This window comes from Zonotrichia albicollis, chromosome Z, assembly GCF_047830755.1.
Source record: "Zonotrichia albicollis isolate bZonAlb1 chromosome Z, bZonAlb1.hap1, whole genome shotgun sequence".
Classification (NCBI taxonomy): domain Eukaryota; kingdom Metazoa; phylum Chordata; class Aves; order Passeriformes; family Passerellidae; genus Zonotrichia; species Zonotrichia albicollis.
The window spans coordinates 86733088-86755237 of record NC_133860.1 but is presented as its reverse complement, the minus strand read 5'-3'; the positions used below and the strand labels follow the sequence as shown (position 1 = coordinate 86755237).

Below are 22150 nucleotides of genomic sequence, written 5' to 3'. Positions count from 1 at the left end.
GATTATCCTAGGTTGACTTGTACTATGAAATCTAATTAAAGTTTAGAATTTTTTTAAAGATTATTGCAATATGTAATACAAATATGTATTTTTATTTATTGGGGTTTCCCCATTAAGACTTGACTGACAGTGTTTTGTCGGTGTACCCACTGCTTCAAAAGGAATATTTAGAATTTTTTTCTGTGGGAATCAGTCTGTACAAATTACTGTTGTCTTGTTAGTCCCAAGGCCAAACCCTGTAAGAGAATTAAATTCAGATTTATTTCTAGGCACACAGTCAGAGGGCAGTGGTCAGGAGTCTGTGTTGCAGAAGGTTGTATCAGCTTATCTGGTGGATCATCCACTGCCTGTGATTCTTGCAAGGGCAGAAATCTGAATAAAGCAAATGAAGTAATGGAGCCCATTTTCCTTTTACATCTGACAGTGGGGTCACTTTGGCAGTGGTGTCCATCTCCTCTGGTTTCAGTAAGGCTTCCATTTGTTGTCTTGATTAATGTAGATGGGCACAGGAACCTCTTTTCCAGCTTCAAACAGGAGAGAGGAGCCACTACCTTTGTTCAGGCTTTTTTTTGTGGATGTTAATGGCAACTTTTTTATGTGTTACAGACTTATTATTTTTAAGAAGAGATTGATTCTGTTGAGTTGTGCATGTTGAGAGCACAGGAACTGTCCCTGGCAGTGTTTTGCAATGCAGATTGTGAATTCTCATTCGAGTTTCTCGGGGTCTGATTTTCTCTGCCTCTCACTTAGGTACAGATTTTATAGTCAGGCACACAAACAAGTGAGGAATGTTTTCTTTGTGAGGCTGAAGGACACTCAGGGAGTCTGAAACGTGTTGACATCCAAACAGCTGAGCACCCCAAGCCCCTCTGTTGCCTTCAAACACTGATGCTTCTACCATCAGCTGCTGTGAATTTACCTCTGCTGATAAAGATATTGTAACCACAAAATCATGCTGAAGCTGGAAGGGAGTTTGGAAATTGCCTATTCCAGTCTCAAAGCAGCACCAGCTGGAGGAGGTTGGCTTCTGCCATGCCCAGTCAGTATTTTATTCTTTCCAAGGACAAAGACTTCACAGCCTCCCTGAATGAGCAACCTCTTCCAGTGTTTAACACTCTGAGCAGTAAAAAAGCCCAAAAACCTCCAGCATGGGGAAACCCAGACTGAGCTGGTAAATCAGACAGCACAGTGTATACTTCTGAATGCTTGGGTTTGTTTATAAATCCAGCCTTTTATATTCCTTGGGTTGAGCAAAGGCTGAGAAGGGTGACTGTTGAAGCATTAAAGTGCTGAAAGTGCTTAAGGCCTGAGGCTGGATAAAAATTCATGGAATTACACTATTGTCCAAACTATACTGTTAATGAATGTTCTAAAATTAGCTTCACTTGCTCATTGCATCTGTACATTGGCCAATCGTGATCATTTTTTTTCCTTAAGAGGAAAAAAATCTGTGGTAGAGCCAATGCCCAGTTTTGTTAACCACTAAAGCCTGATGAGAATGCCCAAGGTCCTTGCTTGGGGTCAGCCATGCAGTATGTGTAGGAGATGTGTTCCTCTCTGCACATTTGAAAGAGATAAAATGCAGTCTGTGTTTTCTGCTTTTAGACAGAGGTTTGCTCTCTATTAACTTATTAACAGTATTTCAGCTCTGTGCAAGAATATTGTTTAACCTCAGCCCATTATGGCATTACAGAGCATGTTAATTCTGAAAGCATTCCAATGAAAGTAAAAATAAATAAATAAACAAAAATTACTAGTGACCTTACTTCTGTAAGAATATCATATTTATAGGTACTATTACTTTACTAAGCAAAGCAGAAACAAAATGTACAGATTGGATATTGCTTCCCTAAATGTGTAGATGGAATTTTAGGACTAAAAGTACCCAGGGAATTTTGTCTGGGAGTTGTTTTGAACATGCTGGCCTTGCAGCGTGGCTTGAGGGACAATCAGTGTAACACGGAAAAGTCACAACACATGGAAATGATCTCCTCCCTCTCTCCTGCAGCTGAGGCAGGTTGGCTGCTTGTCCAGGGGAAATGCACAACAGCCAGTAAATATTTATGGGTTTGGGTCAGAATGTAAGTGAATCTGAAATGTTCCAAACTCCTCTGCAAAATTCTAGAGCATAACTTCACTGCTGTGTTTCGGTGACACAAGTTGTGTTATACATTTAGTCTAAGTGTGAAATGTCTGTCAGAGAACACTGTTCTCTGGCAAATTTACTGCTGTGTAATTTCCCATGTCAGTAGAACTTTATATATTAATAATTTAAGACTACTTAAATATATATAGAGAGAGCTAAGTGTAGAAAAAAATGTAGATAAATAGCACCTTTCTCAGTTACTGCAATTTCTCTGTTTGTTAATTTAAGATTGCGTATGTGAACTTTCAGAAAGATAATCCTTTTGACAACACAGAGTAAGAATTGCTAATCTAATATTTCATGGGTAATTCTGTCAGGCTGGCATTGTGTCAGGGTGCCACCACTACTCTGAGCTTTGATGCAGCTGTGACACTTCACATCTGGAAGGGGCAGGTCAAAGCCTTCTCCTCCTGCTTGTTCTTCCCAGCATTACTTTCATGCTGCTTTAGCTGTGTGAGTACCTGATGCTGGAACAAGGCACGAGCCAGTGCCTAAAGGTAATAGTGAGGAGAGATGTGTGGGAAGCAGACTAGGAGGTCTCTTGGCTGCCCTGTCTGCTAACAGCAAGTTGTATGGTAGAAATATTTCTGTTTAATCTACAGAGGAGTTGCACTTCGCCGCCAAATTTAACTCCTGCTTCAAATTTGGAGGTGATACACATGGTGGGATCAATCTGGAAAAGTTGGTCACAGACTGAGATGTGAAACAGCAAGAGAAGCAGAGCTGTCCCCAGCCTGGAGCTCTGCAAAGCAAAATTCAGGCTTATGCAAGCAGGTTCAATTTAGTTCGGGAGTGTTTTACTGGCAACATATTTCAGATGAGCTGTGGAGCACTGACAATTATGCAGTACAAGATGAGAAGAAGGGATATGCTTCATTTCCATCTCTCTTGTACATGGGTGCACACACAAACTCTTTTCCATCAAAAAGAACTTTTCCATGTTCTTTCCATTCTCTGTCTCTTTGGTCTGGAAGTGTCTTTTGCAAGTGTAGTGGCTGTCAGAGTGGTGTTTGCTGTTCAGCCACATTTTCTGATCAATGGCCTCTTAGTGTTTAATTGCCTAATCAGCCCTGGATCTAATCCTGCCATGTACACAAGTGTTAGTCTGGACTGTACTTGAGTCTATTTATGATAACAAAAAAGGGAATCTGTGCAGTAAAAAAGAGATTGACTTGTTCTTGAAAGAGACGCTGATACACATTGATACTGGAATGAAGAGTTGTGTTAATTAATATAATAGTGTTCAATGAATTAACAGTTTGAACATTACCTACTAAATATTATTGTAATACAGTAAATTTTTCACCTTCATTACCAGGTTCCCTTATCCAGGTCCCCTCAGTTGAGAGGGGAAAGCTGAGTAAAGTTCGCCTGGGCTCATTGTCTTTGAAGAAAGAAGGAGAAAGACAATGCTTCTTGTTTACAAAACACTTCTTAATTTGTACAAGAAGTTCAGGAGGAAAACTGCATCTTCTTAAGGTATGGACTTCATATTATGATTTAATTGTATTAAATTTAGATGTTGGCAGTTCATCTTTGGTGAACTGCCAACATTTTGCTGTTTTATGGGTTTCATGTGAGCTTTGCATTAGTGGTTATAAACAAAAGTGGGGTGGTGCACAGTGTTTAGCTGCTTTATCTTTTCATTGCAAATAATAGAATTCAGTCAATTTCCTTTTATTAGACCCAGTTAATTCTAGTAAACTGGAGATTAGAAACAAGGCATTGATGTATCTATTTGTTTGAAGTGGTGAATAAATTCAGTGTATGTAGCACTGAATTTAAGTCAGTTTTCAGTGCATAAATCAGTCAGTACAACCCTGCAGAATTGCCAAAGAACATTTTCCAGAGCTCTAATAAAATTAATTTTCAAAGTCAATTCAGTTTTCCTGAACAGCATGTTCTCTTAAAATAAAATGTCATCTAAGAACAATCTAGTTATATTTGTTGAGAATCTGTCTTTCATACTGCTGGCTTGTGGGTAAGGAGATGTTGATAGTTCATGGAGTGGGTTATGTTGAATGGAATTTTAATTTGGCATACCAAGAGGTTATTAAGGGTCATGTACTTTACCCCTTTGCACCTCTTACATAGTTCAAGTACTTATGCAAAATAAATAGAGTCTAACAGAACCTTTAGGAAAACTTGTATGTATTTCACTTACATTCAGAAGATGAAATTCTAGTTAATTTTTTTGGAACTTGTGAGCAAGTCTGTGTGTGCCATAAATTAAAGCATGGTAAAAGTGAAAGAAGTTTTGTGCATTGTACTATTAATCTGCTGGATTCGGAAAAACATTATATTTAATCAGTTTGAGTTTAGTTCTTTAAGGAAAAAATGTGCATCATGAAATTGATGTATCTTCCTTAGAGCTCTGAGTAATGTAAAATGTTAGAGTCAGGCCTGTCAACATTTAAAAAAATCTGTGACAAATGGGAATAAATAACATTTGTGTGAAATGTGCTTTGTTTCCACAGACAGGAGGTGTTCTGTCTCTGATAGAATGCACTCTGGTCGAGGAGACAGAAGCGAGTGATGATGATTGTAAGTTAAATTCAGCTGTCAGTAGTAAGTACAGTTTCTAGTTTCCTAAAATTAGTACCCTTTTCTATTTTTTTCATAAGAGCAAATAGATATGTTGTTGTGAAACCAGTAGAATACAGTGTAAAACTGATCCATTAAAATTGCTGTTCTACTAATGGATATGCTGGCTTGGATGGGGCATTGTTTTGTTGTATTTGTTCCTGCTGTTAACACCCCTTACTGGATTTTCAAGAGGGTTGGCTGGAGAAATGTGGCTTTTGTATTCAAGCTCACCCAGAGCATCTTGGAAAAAAAAAAATTTGAAAATTTAAAAAAAAAAGGAAAAAAGCCTTAAATAACCTGCATAATAATTTGCTTTCTGGAATACATGGGAGTTGACTGATTTGGAAGAATTAATGGGAACTTTTGGCCTTGGGCTCCCCACAAATCTGGAGTGCAAGCTTATTCAAATGGCATTACAAAATACAGTCTCAGGCTAATTTTATTGTTACTCCTTTTGTTTTCCATCCTGCAGTTTGTCAAGTTTTGCACTTGAATTGTGAAAGTAGTTTTATTAATTTGAGTGATACTTGTAGTATGGGGAGGATGTATTAGCATACATGTGTTATAAGAAACTTTATATTGAAGAGCAAATCCCAATATGTGAACAACAAAATGAGTTTTTGGATACCTAATTGGATTTTCTCTTTATCAGCAAGATGTTTTATAGCTTTTCCATTGTAAATGAAATCACTGTTTTCTTTGCCTTATGCTGTGACGTTTCACGGTGTGTCTTTTTTTCTCCCCCTCTGGCTGTAAAGCAAAAGGCTCTGGGCAAGTGTTTGGACACTTGGATTTCAAGCTGATAGTGGAGCCCACGGATGCTCCTCCTTTCACTGTTGTCCTTTTGGCCCCATCACGGCAGGAGAAAGCTGCGTGGACAAGTGACATCAGCCAGGTACCTCAGTGCTTTTCTTTCTTGGTTTGAAAAGCCAGGTGTCTGCTGAGGGAGGCAGGAGCCCCCCTTGGAATGGAAAATGCAAACCCTCTCCCTCTGATTTATTGTAATTTTGAAATTAAGGAGCTCTCAGGCAAAGATACGGGAGCAGGAATAACAGTTCTGTACTAGGAACATTAACAATACAAATGCAATAGTACAAAAAGGCAATAAAACAACTGAGAGAGTGATCACAGTCGCTGCCCCTGAGTGCCAGGGGGTGTCCCAGCCCCATCCCAGGGGGGCTCAGCCCTCCTGCAGTGCCAGCTGTGGCTCTGCTGCAGCACGGATCCTGCACAAGGGGGGAGTTTTCCTCTGCAGCTCCAGGGCTGCTGCAGATGGGCCTGGGCTCCCTCTGGCCATGCAGGGAGCAGAAAGCTGCTCCTCTGGCAGTGCAGGGGGCAGAGGCTGCGGGGGTGTCCCAAAGCTCAGATTGGATCCAGGTAGGAATGCTTGGCTCCTCCCCTGGGCGGGGCATCTCCCCACGGGATGCTGGGATTGGATCGGCCCTACAGGGACACTCCCTGGCCAGGGACAGGAGGTGATTAATGATGAATGGGCCATGGACAGAAGGTGATTAATGATGAATGGGCCATGGACAGCAGAGAGCTCCTGGAGGGAGGATTGGCTGTGGGAGAGATAAAGAACAACTGCCCCATGGACAGCAGAGAACTGCCCCAGCTCTGACAGGTGGGAATGGAATACACCCCCCCATTTCCAACCTAAGACCTTTTCTCACTTGGTTTTGGTGAGGTCTTCCTTCAATCTGAGCTTCTGAAAAGCAGCCTGACACAGGGGTGATGAACACCTTTGATTTGCTGTGAAAAACCATTAGTGCTGCCTGTTCTCCTCAAAATTGTGTTGCTGCATTTGAATCATCAGGGAAGTGTGTTTCTCAAAAACAGAGATGGTGTATAAATGTCAAAATTGTCCATCAACAAACATAGTGGTAAGCATTCTTATGTCTAAGGAGAGCCCATCTAGACACCTATTTTGATTTAAGAAGAAGGTTTATTCATGTACTGATTTATATATGATTTTCATACAGATCAAAACCACCTGAGTCCTAGCGTGAAAGTGATACCATATCACATCATTAATGAAGTAAGAAAATGAGCTAAATTCTTTTTTCCACCAAAAAGGAATGCTAACAAACCATTATAAATAATTGCTGAGCATTCTGACAGTGTGCAGGAACTGTCAATGTTGTGAATAAACAAAAAGGGTATTTAAATTTTTTTAAATGTCAGGGATAAGTTGTTGGGGGTTTTTAAAATTGCTTTTTACTTTAAACATAATAGACAAACTTTGTCATAATCTATTTGCGGAAAGAAGTTGAATGCAAAAAAACCCAAACAAAACAAAAACCCTGAACTTCCAGCTAACCAGAGCTAAATCAAGGCTTTTTGTGTTTTGTTTATGCACACAAACAAGAATATACATCTCTCATAGTTCTGAATTCAGGTCCTATCCTCTATTAATTTAGAGAGAAATAGCTGATTAGAGGAATATCAGCATGGAATGTCATGCATTTCCAAAGTTGCTATCATTGCTGGCAATATCTCCAGATGAATCATCATCATAATGAGGAGAAATTGCTTAAAAAATAAGAATTCTGACTTATTTTGTGCCAGATTAACATTTTTGAAAGGACAAAAATATGCAAATAAAAATCTCAAAATACAGTATGAGCTACAACTTGCTGTCTTACAGACAGACCTGGTTGGAGAATTTTTTACAAAACAGATTTTCGGGAAATGATTGTTGTTCCATTGATATGTAAAATTACTGGAGTAATTTCCTGGTACAGACAGACCATTTAAGAATGCTACTAAGTCCATTCTTAGCCTAAATTATTATAATTTTAAAAATCATCTGATACCATGATTGGTGCTAAGGGCTTCTTTGAACTATTTCAAGGTCAAATAGGGGAAATATAAGTACTTCTATTAAATGTGTTTCTCACTGCTTTTATATAATGATTGCGAAAATCATACTGTGAATTACTGCAGCTGCACTTTCCAATTAATCCTAAAATCCTGAATTGAAACCTGCATAAAACTGCATAGATGATATTTTAAATTTAAAACTATAGATGCAATCTAAACCTGAAGAGGCCTGTGATTATCAGGTTTGAGCAACCCTGTATCAGTCATTGGTTTGAAATGAAATGTTCCACAGCCTGAAGGCAACATGTATTCTTGAAGTCAGGATAAACGTGTGAGATAATTTCTGGAACTCCTTTTTACTGATGAAAGGAGATTGTCCATATATTAAAAAAAAAAAAAGTATGTTTATATACGTGTACATATATATATATATGTATGTATTAATAAAAGTAGAAAATGTAATGAAGACAAGAGCCCTGTGGGGTTTGGTAGAGGTCCAACCCCTTCGCCAGCTCTGTTCCCTTCTTTGGGCTCATCTAAACTACATAAAACTGCACTTAAAAGTCCCTCCTAATTCCCAGCCTCAAACATTTATTTATACAAGGGTTTGCAGGGAGCAGCTTGGACAGCTTTCTCACAGCTGCATTTCACAAGGAGCACCACTTGAATTTGTTTTTACAAATGTGTTTCTGGAAGCTTTTATATTCCCTTATAGTCTTTTGGACAGAGGTGGAGGTTAAGGTATTACCATACCCCTTGGAGTATAAAGCCTTCTGACTTTCTTGTGGTCTTGATTTCTCAAGCTTACACTCTTTCAGGAAACACTAGAAATAATGAGTTTTGTTCCCTTTCAAAGGAGCTTCAAAGGAAATATCACTTCCAACTCAAAGTACTTAATCATGTGGTAAAGAAAAGGTTTCTGAACTGAATACCCTGAGAGGCAAAGGCTAGAGAAGCATGTCGACTCTAATTCTTGCATTACGGCTTTTCATTTGAGAAAACACCTTGTCTTAATCAGCCCATACCCTGCAAAAGCTGTGCTTTGAGCTTATAGGGATATGAAAAGTGTTTTGACTTTAACAGTTTTCAACATTTATTTCCACAGTGCATTGATAATATAAGGTGCAATGGATTAATGACAATAGTGTTTGAAGAAAACTCCAAAGTCACAGTGCCACATATGATCAAGTAAGTGCAACAGAGAACAAAATAGATTGTTGTGTTTCTTCAATAAAATTTTTAACAAGAGAAAGCATGTGTTTGGAGAATGCAAACCTTTAATTTCTTTTTTTCTCGCATTTTTGTTGAATGGAACTGATTCTATATTCCAAAGCATATATTTTCAAACTCCTTTCTTGGAGTTGTAGGGATCACTCAGAGTGGTAAATTCTCAATTCACAGTGTTGGATCACAACTCAGATTGTTCTAGGTTTTCAGTAGCTGGCTTCAGTTATGCCTCCAATGAATGATTTTGTTCTCAGCTTTTCCTTGTCATCTCATAATTTTATTGGACATTTTTACAATGTCTTCAGAATTTATGTGACTGCAGGCAAGTACCATATTCAAAGGTATTTTGTTATAATAGCCAAAGTTTTTGTTCTCTGTATTTCTGTTATTTCTGTTAAAAAATTACTTTCTCTCATGATTTTAACTGATCACATCAAAGTAGCATCATTGTTTATAAGGCTGCTTCCTTTACCTTTGGATTCTCTCCGTTATTTATTGTCATAAGTGTTTTTTGTTTCTAGTGAGATATTTTCAGTACATGATTCCAGATTTTTAACACAGCTTGGATCTTCTGCATACCTCAATTTACATGAGTTTTACTTTTTAGAATCCAATGAATATATAAGTGAATGGAACATAGGGATAGACATAAAACTATTACTTTTTTCACTATTATCTGTCACATCTCTTGGTTTTCCAAATGCCTCTTCTGTAGTTGTTTCCTCTCCTCTGTGCTTAGAAATGGGAGAGAGAAAGCATCTGGGAGTGCACTGTTAGGGCACACACCTTTGATCCCTGGAAATAAGGCATTGTATTGTTCTCAGATTTATTCCAGGAACTCTCCAGTTGTGTAAAAACTTCTGTCACCTGCTGAGTTTTAAAAGTACATTTGTCCCCTTTCAAAGTACAGCAGGACCTCAGTCCCCATGCCAACAGAAAGGAATATTAATTCTGAAGAACATACAGGACTTTCACAACAAACACAAATTTGGTGTTCTCCTTAAATTTGACTTGCCTGATTTGCAGCACAGTTTGACTTTCAGACTCAGATGTCATTGGATGATATAAACAAAAAATTGCCACTTTTTGGAGGGCCTAGTTTAAGAAAAAAGATTTTGTGGTTGTTGGTTCTTTTATGTAATACAGTGTAGAATTGTGTGGAATATCCTGATCTTTCTTGTGAGAAAATCTAATAATTTATAACAAAATAGGCAGAGAGAGATGGGATGTATTGAAAGATGCTTTACTTAGTATTCATCCTGTTTATTTACAAACTAGACAAGACAGAATTTGAGGGGAAACCCCTCTCCTATTATGGGTAGGGTTATGTAAATGATTCTCTTTTTTATTTCCAAGCAGAAATTTATTGTTTTTTTGATTTTGGTTTTTCAACTAAAATGAAGTTTTTTCTTGGTTTCTGCTTTGAAATTTGAAATGTTTTGTGCAGTTCCCTCTTTCTTCTCTTAAAATCAAAAGTAATTCTTGGAGCTGAAGGCAGGTGTTAATTTGCAGGTAAGCCTTAAACCTAACTAAGGGGTTAATTTTTAAGATCCATTACTTTATTTTAGAAAAAGTTTGATCCCAGCAGAAACCGTTGCAATCAAGTATTCCAAACTGAGATTTTAGTAATATTGACCTGTGGGCCACAATGGCCTGAAAGAGACAAGAGGGGACAATTCTGCCACCTGTTCCATTTCAGAAATGTAAGCATGATTAACAGTTTCTTAGGCTTTGAGGTGCAAAGCATCTGCCAAAAATAAAATTTGAGTTCCCTTAGTTATGGAAGCATTTGTCACCACAAATTAAAAGTTTTCCTGCATTGATGAAACACAATAGTGCATAAATTTTTGCTTCTTTTGTGTTGACAGGAACAGCTAAAGGGGTACCACTCCTCTGATGCCTTGAAAAGCTGCCTAGAACAGAGGCTAGACAGTGTTAAAGGAATAAAGTAGGGATTTATTAAAAGGCCTTCAAAAGACACAGCTAGGGCAGTACAAGAGCCCAGCTGTGGCTGCCCCCAAGATGGACTCTGAGTCACGAGTTTTCACACTTTGATGAGTTTTGGTCCATTTCCATATTGGGGTTCATTGCCCAATTCCAGCTCCCGGTCTGCAGTCCCACCCTCCCAGTTTGCTCCCCTCCATTCCCTGCTGTTTGCACTTTTTGGGGCTGGAGCTGCAGTGGTGTCCTTGGTTCTGGAAAAGGATTGTTCTGTGTGACTGGGCTGTGAGGAGAACTGCTGACACTTTCTATGGATGACTCCTCTCCTCTTGATGAACTGAGAATTGATTATCTAAAGGGTGGTGGTAGACCAAGAGTTGGTGATCTGAAAGATGGATGTACTAGAAATTTGGTGGGGGGAGGAGGAAATGTTTTTGGAAGGTTTTCATTTTTTCCTGTGTGTTTCTTGTTACATATAGTTGTAGTTCAGTTAATAAAGTTTTCCTTCCTTTATTTCTAAGTAGAGGCCTCCTTTGCTTATTCCTGGTCACATCTCACAGCAGACACCAGAGAGAGTGTATTTCCATAAGAGCACTGGCATTGAGCCAGCGTTAAACCATGACAATGGAGTTCAGAGTGATGTACCAATGTAGTACAGAATCTAGAAAATATGAAACCTCAAACTGAAGGGCTGTTAACCGAAAGGTTGGTGGTTCGAGCCCACCCAGGGACGCCAAATGTCGGGTTTTCTCGGCTGTTTGAAGGGCCTGGAAAGGCCCGGAGTGGCCTTGGGGCAGCCCGCGTATCGAAGGACGAGAAGAGGCTTCAGTTCTTCTTTCGGTTTTTATGTTTATTAATTGTTTATCTAAAAGATTTTCTTTCAGCTGAACAGAGATCTGCTCAGCAGTCAGCCATGAGCACACTGTGCTGTCTTCTGGACCGCTATGTATCTTTATACTTATTGTTACGTGTACAATATTTATCATTTTTCTCCAATACCATTTATTTATATTGCTGAGTGCACTCTCAGTAATAATTAATCTAAAGGTGCCACCATCACTAAAGAAGATGAAGAGAAGAAGAAGAAGAAGAAGAAAAAGGACAAGACACACCTCAATTCCTCCATCTTACTTCTCTAAACCCCCCTGTACATAAATCTTAAACCTTGTTTTTCACTCTCTAATTAACTAATCTCTTTACCATTCACCCCGGTGAAGCTCTCATCTTTGTCGTCTCCTGTGTAAGACTAAAGTCTAGCTACTAGACACTTCTGACAACATTCTAAAACTCTCGAGCCCCCCAAAGTGGTCTCGGTGGCTCAGCACCTCAGGACTGAGATCCTGAGATCTAACAAAGGGCATCATCTTAGCCATGATGACGCTTTGGTAAAGTGTTTTAAATTTGACTTTTGCGTAGATCCGACGCCCGTCTTCACAGAGATGACATTGATATTTGCTTCAGCAAAACGCTGAATTCCTGCAAAGTGCCCCAGATCCGCTACGCGAGCGTGGAGCGCCTCCTGGAGCGGCTGACGGACCTGCGGTTCCTGAGCATCGACTTCCTCAACACCTTCCTGCACACCTACCGCATCTTCACCACCGCCGCCGTGGTCCTGGAGAAGCTCTCTGACATCTACAGGCGCCCCTTCACCTCCATTCCTGTCAGGTGAGCCTGGGCTTGGCACCTTCCTGGGACTTCTCTGTCAGAGATTTCTGGGAGAGATGTCACAGCATCGGTCATTGTTCATTTTGTGGGCATTTTTCTCATTGCTTTCTGCTTGTAAATAATCTAAGAGAAAGGTTCTTAGTGTGTAAACAGGACACCAGTTTTATGGAGGGTCTGTCTCAGCTATATGCCCAAGCTTTGAGGATGAAGTGTCACACAGATTTTGCAGTGCTATGCAGATTTGTTTAAAATTGAAGCGTTTTTACTTAAATCTGTTCAGTGTTTGCTACCATGTGTCACATTCACATTCTCTAGAAAAATCACTTCGCCCAGGATTTTTCTCCTGGGAAGCTGAGAAGCCTCAGAGAAAAATGAAAACAAATATCTCATTTGCTTCTCCTGTGTTTTGCCCCTTTGGAATGTGTTTGGAGATTGTTTACCCACAGGTGACTGTTCCATTGGATTCTGGTGAATTGTTTTCACTCTTTGGCCAGTCAGGGCCAAGCTGTGTCGGGACTCTGGAGAGAGTAATGGGTTTTCATTATTATCTTTTTAGCATTCTGTAAGTATCCTTTCTGTATTCTTTGGTATACTTACATAGTATAGGATTCTTTAGTATGAAAAAATAATAAATTAGCCTTCTCAGAACATGAAGTCAGATTGATCTTTCCTTCCTTCATTGGGGCGCCCCACAAATACAATAACCACGTTGCTCTTTTTGTCTCTCTGCCTCTCAGGTCCTTGGAGCTGTTCTTTGCCACCAGTCAAAACAACAGAGGGGAGTACCTGGCTGACGGGAAGTCGCCACACCTCTGCCGCAAGTTTTCCTCTCCTCCTCCCCTGTCCCTCTCCAGGACCTCCTCGCCCGCCAGGACCCGCAAGCTCTCCCTGACGTCCCCGCTGAACTCCAGGATCGGCGCCCTGGACCTCTCAGCCTCGTCTGTGGCCAGCAGTCCTACCTCAAGCTACAGCCCGGCCACGTCGCCGCCGCCCACGGGCAGCAAGGCGCCGCTGGACCTGAGCCGGGGGCTGTCGTCCCCCGAGCAGAGCCCGGGCTCGGCCGAGGACAGCCTGGAGAACCCGCGCCTGGACCTCTGCAACAAGCTGAGGAGGAGCATCCGCAGAGGTATTCCATGCCCACTGGAGCCCAGCGTGCTGCTGGCTGCTTGGTAACAGTGCATGCGGGCGTTTGGATGAGTCCCTGCCCTTTGCCCAGGCCTCTGGCAACAGGCGGCAGCTTTATGGAGGTGCCCACCATCCCAAACCCCACTCTTGTTCACAAGTGCTTTAATAATGGCTGATTCGGTCTATTAGAGAATGATTTATGTATTTATTTACTTATTAGACGATAAACTAACAGATATAAGACTCTTAACAAACTAATACCACAGAGGAGTAAGGACAAAAACAAAACTACTAATAGATATATACAGCATGAGGTTAAAAGGACCTATAAATGTTACAGCTAGTGAAGAAATAACAGAACTTAGGATTCAATGGCTCTTACCATCCAGCTGTTAGTGAGGCACACATGGAGATCCTTTCCCTCAATCCCCAGGGAAGCATCCATGGAATCTGTGCCCAAACTCCAGAGAAAAGTCTCAAACACTTGCAGGTGTAGGAGGCTTCTACCTCTGTGGTAACTCATGTGTCTTTTGCAGTTTGTAAGACAGTCAGGAATATTTCTTTTATCTCTTCCCACATCTGCTCTCCAGACTGAGATGTTGATTGTTAGCTGGGCCTGAGCCCTTTTGGCGCTGGAGGTGATTCCTTTTGGGCCTGCTCCTGGGTTATCCCTTCATCGCTGCCCCCGCTGTCTGTGGTAGAGAGGGGAGGACACTCCTGGCACACTGCTGCTCCTCTGGCCGAGGTTCTGCTGTGCTCTCTGTTCCCAGCCCTTTGCTGCTCCTTCCCAGGAGCAGCAGCATAGCAAAGCCACAGGATCACGGAATGGTCTGGGCGGCAAGAGACCTTAAGGCTCATCTCATTCCAACCCACGGCACCTTGTCTGTTTTTACTTCAGTGCAGTGTAAGGAGAAAGGCAGAAGAGAATATTTGATGCCAGTTGTGTTTGCTGAGGTGAGAGATTTTTGAGTTGTACCGCGTACTGCAGGAAGTGAAATATTAAGTTAAAAAGAAAGACCTAACAGATTTAACATGTTTGCATAGAGGGCTGGTTTTCCGGGGAGATTCCATCAGTAATCCAAATAAATAATGCCTTTGATGTGCTCGGTACATTGGTGACATTTGTTCCAGGTGGTGTGAATGTTACCTGGTTATCCCTCCAGAAGGTACAAGTCTTAAATAGATTAATTGCTCCTGAGCAAATGCCTGTTTCCTCTAGGGATTCTGTAAGGCACCTTGAAATAGGTTTTACTTCCAGAGGGCTCAAGCTGGTTGATAAAAGCCTCAGTGTGGGTGTCTAGGGTTGGGAACATTGTAGTTATAGATGGCAAGGCAAGGAAGTAGCTCCAGTCTCATAGGAAACATAAGTGGACATTATTTCTCCTTTGGGGACAGAGGAATGATCTTCTTAATTGGAATAGAAGTTTGCAGTAATCTTTTTTTATTGTTGTAACATTAAACAGAAATGATGCAATTTAAAAATGCTTTTATTATTCCTAAAATTAATATTTAAAAATGGTTGTACATGGCTGGGCTTACAATCTGAGGAATTCGATCTGTAAATCTGAGCAAAATGTAGCTCAATTTTAGTTGGCAGTACTATAATAACAACAAATTAAAGAGAGGAAAAAAGAAAAGGATTACCAAATACAAAGTAAGACAAATGTTTTTGGAAAGTTATGTCTGCTCCCTACTGAATGAATTAGCAGTGCCCTGCTAATAAATTAGATGTTTCATTGTGCCAAGGGATTGTTTTTACAGAATGCTGCCTACTGTTTAACAAAAAAAAAATTCCCATTTTAACAGGGAAGTTATCCACTGTAGCATTCTAGGAGCCTGCCCATCAAAAGCAGGGGCTGGTGTCATTAGAACAATGTTGGGTTTTGGACCATGGGATGGTCTGCACAACACCTGATGGGATGCACCTCTCAGACGGGAGAGAGTTTCTAGCATAGGAACTAGGAGGATTCATCAATAGAGCTTTAAACTCGTTTGGAAGGGGGAAGGGACGAAACCAGATTGTGAGAGGCAGTGGGGTGATGCACTTGAGGAACTGAGGGCTGGTGGGAGGTGTTGGCTTCCACAGACCAGAGCTGAAGAGTTTCTGCTCCAACACACACAGCATGAAGGCCAAACGAGAGGAGCATGGATCCTTGGCCCAGTCCCCGTGATTTGACATCACTAGCATAAGTGAAACTTTACCAGGATGAGTCCTGTGCTTGAAGTGCTCTATTGAACAGTTACAGACTCTTTAGGAAGAATAGGCAGGGCAGATGAGGCAGAGGGAGGCACTGTATGTAACAGAAGGGTTAGACTGTAGGGAGGTCACAGCTGAGAGCCTCTGGGTAGGAATCAAGGGGCAGTGAAAGGATGCAGACGTCTCTGTGGGAGTCTACTAGAGATCTCCCAGCCTGCACTGTTGCCTTTTTCCCAATCTGGAAATGGAACTTGAAGTAATTTTAGAAAGAAGGTAATATAAGAGTGGAGCTTTATTTGAAGGCCTTCAGAGGCAGTTATGGAAAAATGTCCACAAAAAACCAGCCCCACAGGCGTGAGTACCTTTTATAGGTGTTAGGAATTTGTAAAATTGATAAAAAGCACCAATTAGGAGTACAAGTGGTGATGTAACTCTCTCCCAGGTTAAATCCCTTCTTTAGAGTCTAAGATTACTAAAACATCTGGATGCCAACTTCATGTACAAGTACTAGGAGGGCTGACTAGGAAAGGTGCCCTCCTTGACTGGTTGCTTGTTAATGGGAGGGTTGTATGAATGACATGATTGGTGGCTATCTTGCTACAGCAGCCACAAAGTGATTTAGATTAAAATCTCTTTTGCTAGGAGGAAAAGTGTCAGAAAATTTTAACCCTTGGACATGAGTAGAGCGGACTTTAGGCTGCTCAGGGAAAGAGTGATCAAGATCCCTGGGAAAATTCTTCGGAAGGTGCTGGGGTCCATTAGTGTGGGTCACTTTTTAGGTATCACCTACGGGCACGGGAAGCAGCAATTCCAAAATGTTGAAAGTCAAACAGGTGCGACAGGAGGCTGGCTTGGCTGAACAGGGATCTTCTTTTGGAGGTAAAGCAGAAAAGGAAGGTGTGTGCCCAGCAGGAGAAGGTTGGGTGACATGGCAGGACCACAGAGATGGTGCTCTGCAGGAAGAAAATGTTTGCAGCCAAAGCGTAACTGGAGACAAAACTTGCCAGAACTGTGGGTGGCCATAAAAAGAGGATTTTAAAATACATTGGCAAAAAGCAGTGCAGAAGTCACACGGGCCTATTCCAGAATGAGGGTGGTCATCTCACAAATAGAGAACTTGACAAGACTGGGATATGTATTGTTTTTCTTACCTCTCTTCAGCATGGGCTAAGGGAGTCCCAGTGCCCTGAGCTGAATGACCATGGTTTGAGAATGATAAACTCACAGTTAATGCTGGAGCTGTAGGGATCTGCTGCACCAGCTGCATCCCTATAAATCTATGGAGCCTGATGGGATTCATCTGAGACTACTCAAAGAGCTGGCTGATGTAATTGTGAGGCTTCTCTCAATTTTTGAACAGTCTTGGATGTCTGGAGAGGCCCCAGTTGAGTGGATGCTGGTAAACATTGTCCCAGTTTACAAAAAGCGCAGGAAGGGTGACCCTGGAAACTGCAGGGCCATCAGTCTCACTTCAGCACCTGGTAAGGTCATGGAGAAAGTTAACCCTGGGAGGTATTGGAAAACACCTTGAGGCATTATGTTACAGAAAAGTGGACAAAACCTCCCTAGCACCACTGCAGCACTGAGCAGCAGCCACTCCTCATTCAGCCGGAGGCACAAGGGGCTGTCCCCTCTCAGATACTGTGTGTGGATGCTGAGCACAGAAAAGGCTCCTGTTCCCAGGCTGTGTTGTACAGGTGTGCTCACAGGTTCTTCCAGAACAAACATAGATAGGATAATCATTCCCCCAAAGTCATCAACACTTTTCACATGAGTTTCTGTCTCAGGGGTCCGAACAATGGTCTCTGGTGTGGTAGGCCCTGAAGTGACAATTGACCACCCCATGAGTTCAGTGTTACTTTCCCAAATATGGAGCTGAGTTAGTCTAACTAATGTAATTGGTTATTTTGGAGATGAAAGTGTATTCTCCTTCTCTTCTTGGTTGATGTTTAACGTGATCCCCATTATGCAGTTCCACAGGCCAGTGATTTCACAAAATAATCATTGTCTTTTCCCTACCAGCTGAGCAAACAGGTATTCATCTGGCAACAACAGGTCAGCATGGCTTCACAAGGGGGAGGTCCTGCTGGTCACACCTGAGTTCCTTCTATGACAGGGTGACACACCTGGGTGACTTAGGAGAGGCAGTAATGTGATCTTTCTGGACCGCATCAAAGCTTTGCATACCGTCTCTCCCAGGATCCATCTGGACAAAGTGTTCAGCCCACAGGTGGATAAAACCATCGTGGGCAATGGGCTCCTGAGGCAGGCACAGAGCATGGCGGTGGCTGGCACTGGTCACTGCTGGGGTTCCAGGGTTCTGTCCTCAGCCCCTGCTCTTCAGCATCTTCATTAGCAACCTGGACACAGGACTCTAAGGAGTACTAAGTAAGTTTACTGATGAGACTGAATTGGGAAGATCTGTCAGCTCCCTTGAGGGCGGAGAGGTCCTGCAGAGGGAGCTCAGCAAATGAGGGGTGGGAATTCACCCAGTGTGCTGGGTTTAACAAGGGATTCTGCACCTGGGATGGGCACCCCTGGCTGCGTGGATGCCCTGGGGAACAAGGGCTGGAGAGCAGCTGTGGGATGGGACCTGGGGATCCTGGTCCATGTCCAGTTTGATCTGAGTCAGCAGTGGCCCAGAGCTAGGAGGGACATCCCTGTCCTGGGGGGTACCAGGCCCAGCATCACTCGCTGGGGCAGCCTCACCTCGACTCTTGGGGACAGTTTTGGGCATGTCAGAACGAGCTAGAGCTGTTAGAGAGTGCCCAAAAGAGAGACATGGGGATGGTAAAGGGTCTGGAGGGGCCCCACGAGGAGCAGCTGAGGGTGCTTGGTGTGTTCAGCTGGAGCAGAGGAGATAAGGCAGAGCTCAGCAGGGGCTGCAGCTCCTTCCAAGGGACAGCTCCCATCTCTGCTCCCTGTGACAGGGACAGGAGCCAGGAGCTGGGACCGGGCAGGTCAGGCTGGAGAGCAGGAAAGGTTCTGCTTCCCCAGAGGGGTAACTGCTGGCACTGCCCAGGGAATGGGCACAGCCCGGGGCTGCCACAGCTCCAGCAGAGCCTGGACAGTGCTCCAGGGATGCCCAGGGTGGGCTCTGGGCAGGGCACGGGTGGCACTGGGTGATCCTGTGGGTCCCTTCCAGTTCAGGGGATTCTGTGGTTCTATAATATTTGCTCATGCTTTATGCTTTCAAAAAGTACTGGTTAGCTGTTGTGCATAATCATGGATATTACATATGCAGTATGCTGGATGTTTTTACATTAATTGCACCACAGAATATTTGTGTGTGTATATATATATATATATAGAGAGAGAGAGAGAGAGAGAGAGAGAGAGAGATTGTTTAAGTTGAGCAAATTCTTCTTGTGCACTGCTTTAGCACCAATGTGGCTAAAAACCAATGTGATGATAGCACAGCACATCCCAAAATACAGGCCATGTATTGAAATTAATCACAGACAGGTAACTGCTGTCTTAGCTGTAACATTTCTCTCTGGACATTGTAAAGTGAACTGGTAAAGAGCAGGTTGTTCTGCCCAAGTGTAGGCAGTGGGCACTGTTGGGGAGTTACTCACATTTCTCATTGTGGTCTGTCAAAGCTGGAAGCATTACCTGGGCAGCACGAGGAGCATTTGGAAATGGCCAGAGGCCCATATAAATGATAAATTGCTGTCAGTGCAGTCTCCCCACCCTGGACATCTCCTGCTGAACAGCTTGTGCTCAGTCTGGAGGAATTTGCAGGTAGAGAGTTCTGTCCTGCAGTAGCTCTGTTCAGCTACATGCAGAATGTTGATGAAAATGAGAAACTTTAAAAAGAAATCTCATAAGGGGGATGAAAATGGGTAGTTGTGTTGCTCTGATACTGCCAGAGTTCCAAAAAAACATCTCTGGCTTACTGTAAGTCCAGCACAACTGCACAAATTCTGTTTCTGAGGACATATTATTATGGTGATTGCTGTTCTCTATGACTGTTGTCCATTTATAGGTGGGATTTTCACCTTCTTTCCTTACCTTCAAAGTTGTTTGCTTTCAGAGTTTCTATTTTCCAAAGTTTTTGTTTATATTTTGCCCTATATCCACAATGCTTGTGCTGCAGGCAGAGCTGTCACTCACATCAAATGCAGGATGTATTTTGTCAGCTTGTTTCCCCTCAGTTTGGAAGTACTGTTTATCCCATTCCTCTTTTTATTCTTCTGATTAAAGAACTCCACTGCAGACTAGTCTGCTCTCCAGTGCTGTTTAGCAATTCTGTTGGTCAGATTTTGATTACCCTTTGTTATTGAACAAGGATTATTTTCCCTAGGTCATAGAATATCTGTGAGTTCAAGTACCCTTATTATGTGTGCATGTCGCTGCATATTCTCCTGATTGAAAGTTCAGTTTTATCCAACACACTTTAAAACTGTCAATTTGCTGGTTTTCACCAACTTGTTTATTTATTTGTTTTTGCTGTTTTCACCGCGTTGTTTTTTATTTATTTATTTGTTTGTTTGTTATGAGCTTTTGTGTCAGTGGTACAAGACTTTCCCACTCCTTTAACTCCGTCCAGAGGATAATTATTGCTGAGTTAACGGCAAAATTGCACGGCAAATTACAGGCGCGCGGTACTGTTTGGAACAACAGCAAACCAAATGACTCCTGATCACCAGTACTGACATTTATTCTCTTTTAAAGCAGCAGTTCTGGAAACCGTGTCAGTGGACAGGACCATTCCTGAGAGCGCCTCAGTGGTGGACACTGCAGAGCTGTCCCCGTGCAGGTCCCCTTCGACGCCGCGTCACCTGCGCTACCGGCAGCCGGGAGGTGAGAGCACTTCCCACAGAGCTTGAGCCCCGTGCCTGTGATCTGTGCAGGGCAGCAGAAAGCACTAATAACGTCCCAGTCGTCTGGCTTGCTTGTATTTTTCTTGTTTCTCAGGTGTTAAAAATAAAAGAGCCATTAAAATGTGAAGTGCGCCTGTTAAATTTGAGCAGCAATAATGAGGCATGGAAGCACGTTGAGGCTTCAGTATGATTCAGTGCTCTGAAATAGCTCAAGCAGGATGTGCCCAAGTTCAAGACTAATATTGAATCAGTCCTGTTCTCTCAGAACTCTCAAGACTCTGACATATTTTTTTCAGCTGATGAGGGGACATATTTTGGGCACCATCTGTAATCATGAAACACACAGCACCCATTGTTGTCAATGGGGAGGGACTGCGTCTGTTTCTTTGTGTGATGCTGAACATTTACAGATGGTCTCACATTATTCATTCCAAAATTTGAAAAGGCTGCTCAGTTGAAGAGGAAGAAGAGAGCTGGATCTCCTCAAATAACTCTCACGTGGCTCTTTGAAATCATTAGCAGGGCTGTGAGCTGCGTCCATGAAGACTTAAAATGCTAACAGCTCCTGCAGGACAAGTTTCTGGGCAGGTGTTTCATACCTGGGACTAAAACAAAAGCAGAGCAGAGCCTTCTCACCTGTTCCCAGGACACTTTAGATTGAAACCAGTAGTAATTTTATGTGATTGGGCACATTTGTGGCAAGAAGGCAAGATCTGGGAGCTGGAAACTGTGGGCAGTGTCATCAGAATTCTAGTTAAAGACAGTGTTCACAGCACTGCCTGCAGAGAAAGTTTGATAAAATCTGCAAAGCTCTGCTCATCCTGAGCAGTGACCAGGGAAAATATGTGAATCCAGTTATCAGAAGATGGTGAATATCCTTAACTCTCTGGCATAACTTTTTGTTTAGGTTAATTTTCTATGCCATTGTTTTTTCTTTATATCTTTTTTCCCCCCCTCCTATTTGGTTAATATCTTGTTCCACCTCAGCAGTGTCTTAGATGTTTTTCCTATGGCAATATTAATTATAACAATGTGGAAATATAAACCATATATACGATTAGGATACTTCTACTGTCTTTCACAGAAAATCACCTGACAGTTTAAATAAATACAAAGTTACGAACATTACTGAAGATTCTAAGTCTTGTTGCTGGTTGATAAAATGTTTGTAGGAGTTAATTTTTTCCTGTCCTTCCCCTTTACAGTGCAGACTGCTGACAACAGCCACTGCTCGGTATCTCCTGCTTCTGCTTTTGCCATTGCCACAGCAGCAGCCGGGCACGGGAGCCCACCAGGTGAGGGATGTGCTGTGCAGGCAGGTGCTCAAGGGGTGAATGTTCCTTAAGAACAGACCTCTGTGTTCTCATGAGTGATGTTCTCATCTCAGCCTGGGCTAGTGGAAGGCATCCCTGCCCATGGCGGAGCTGGAATTGGGTATTTTTAAGGTAATTTCCAACCCTATTGGTCGATTTCTTAATATTTCTAATCCATCCTATTGCTGGAAAATTAATATTTTTCATGTACATGATGTGCTAAGCATCCAAATAATATCCTACTTGTTTGGCTTTTTTTAAAATTCACTTACAGATTAAGATTTCATTTCTTAAAATGAGG

At 42.1% G+C, this 22150-nt stretch overlaps 1 protein-coding gene across 6 annotated transcripts in view; it reads left to right on the top strand.

Moving 5' to 3' along the window:
* Positions 1 to 22150, top strand: part of RASGRF2 (Ras protein specific guanine nucleotide releasing factor 2) — a 128285-nt gene that overhangs the window by 60120 nt on the left and 46015 nt on the right. For 2 of the 6 annotated variants that reach the window (XM_074532299.1, XM_074532304.1), the window contains exons 10-17: positions 3465 to 3625; positions 4624 to 4714; positions 5491 to 5627; positions 8661 to 8743; positions 12140 to 12388; positions 13126 to 13514; positions 20388 to 20516; positions 21742 to 21831. In XM_074532299.1, the coding sequence (XP_074388400.1) occupies positions 3465 to 3625; positions 4624 to 4714; positions 5491 to 5627; positions 8661 to 8743; positions 12140 to 12388; positions 13126 to 13514; positions 20388 to 20516; positions 21742 to 21831 (1329 nt within the window). The remainder of the gene's footprint in view (positions 1 to 3464; positions 3626 to 4623; positions 4715 to 5490; positions 5628 to 8660; positions 8744 to 12139; positions 12389 to 13125; positions 13515 to 20387; positions 20517 to 21741; positions 21832 to 22150) is intronic. The other 4 variants (XM_074532303.1, XM_074532302.1, XM_074532301.1 and 1 more) reach the window with 4 other exon arrangements.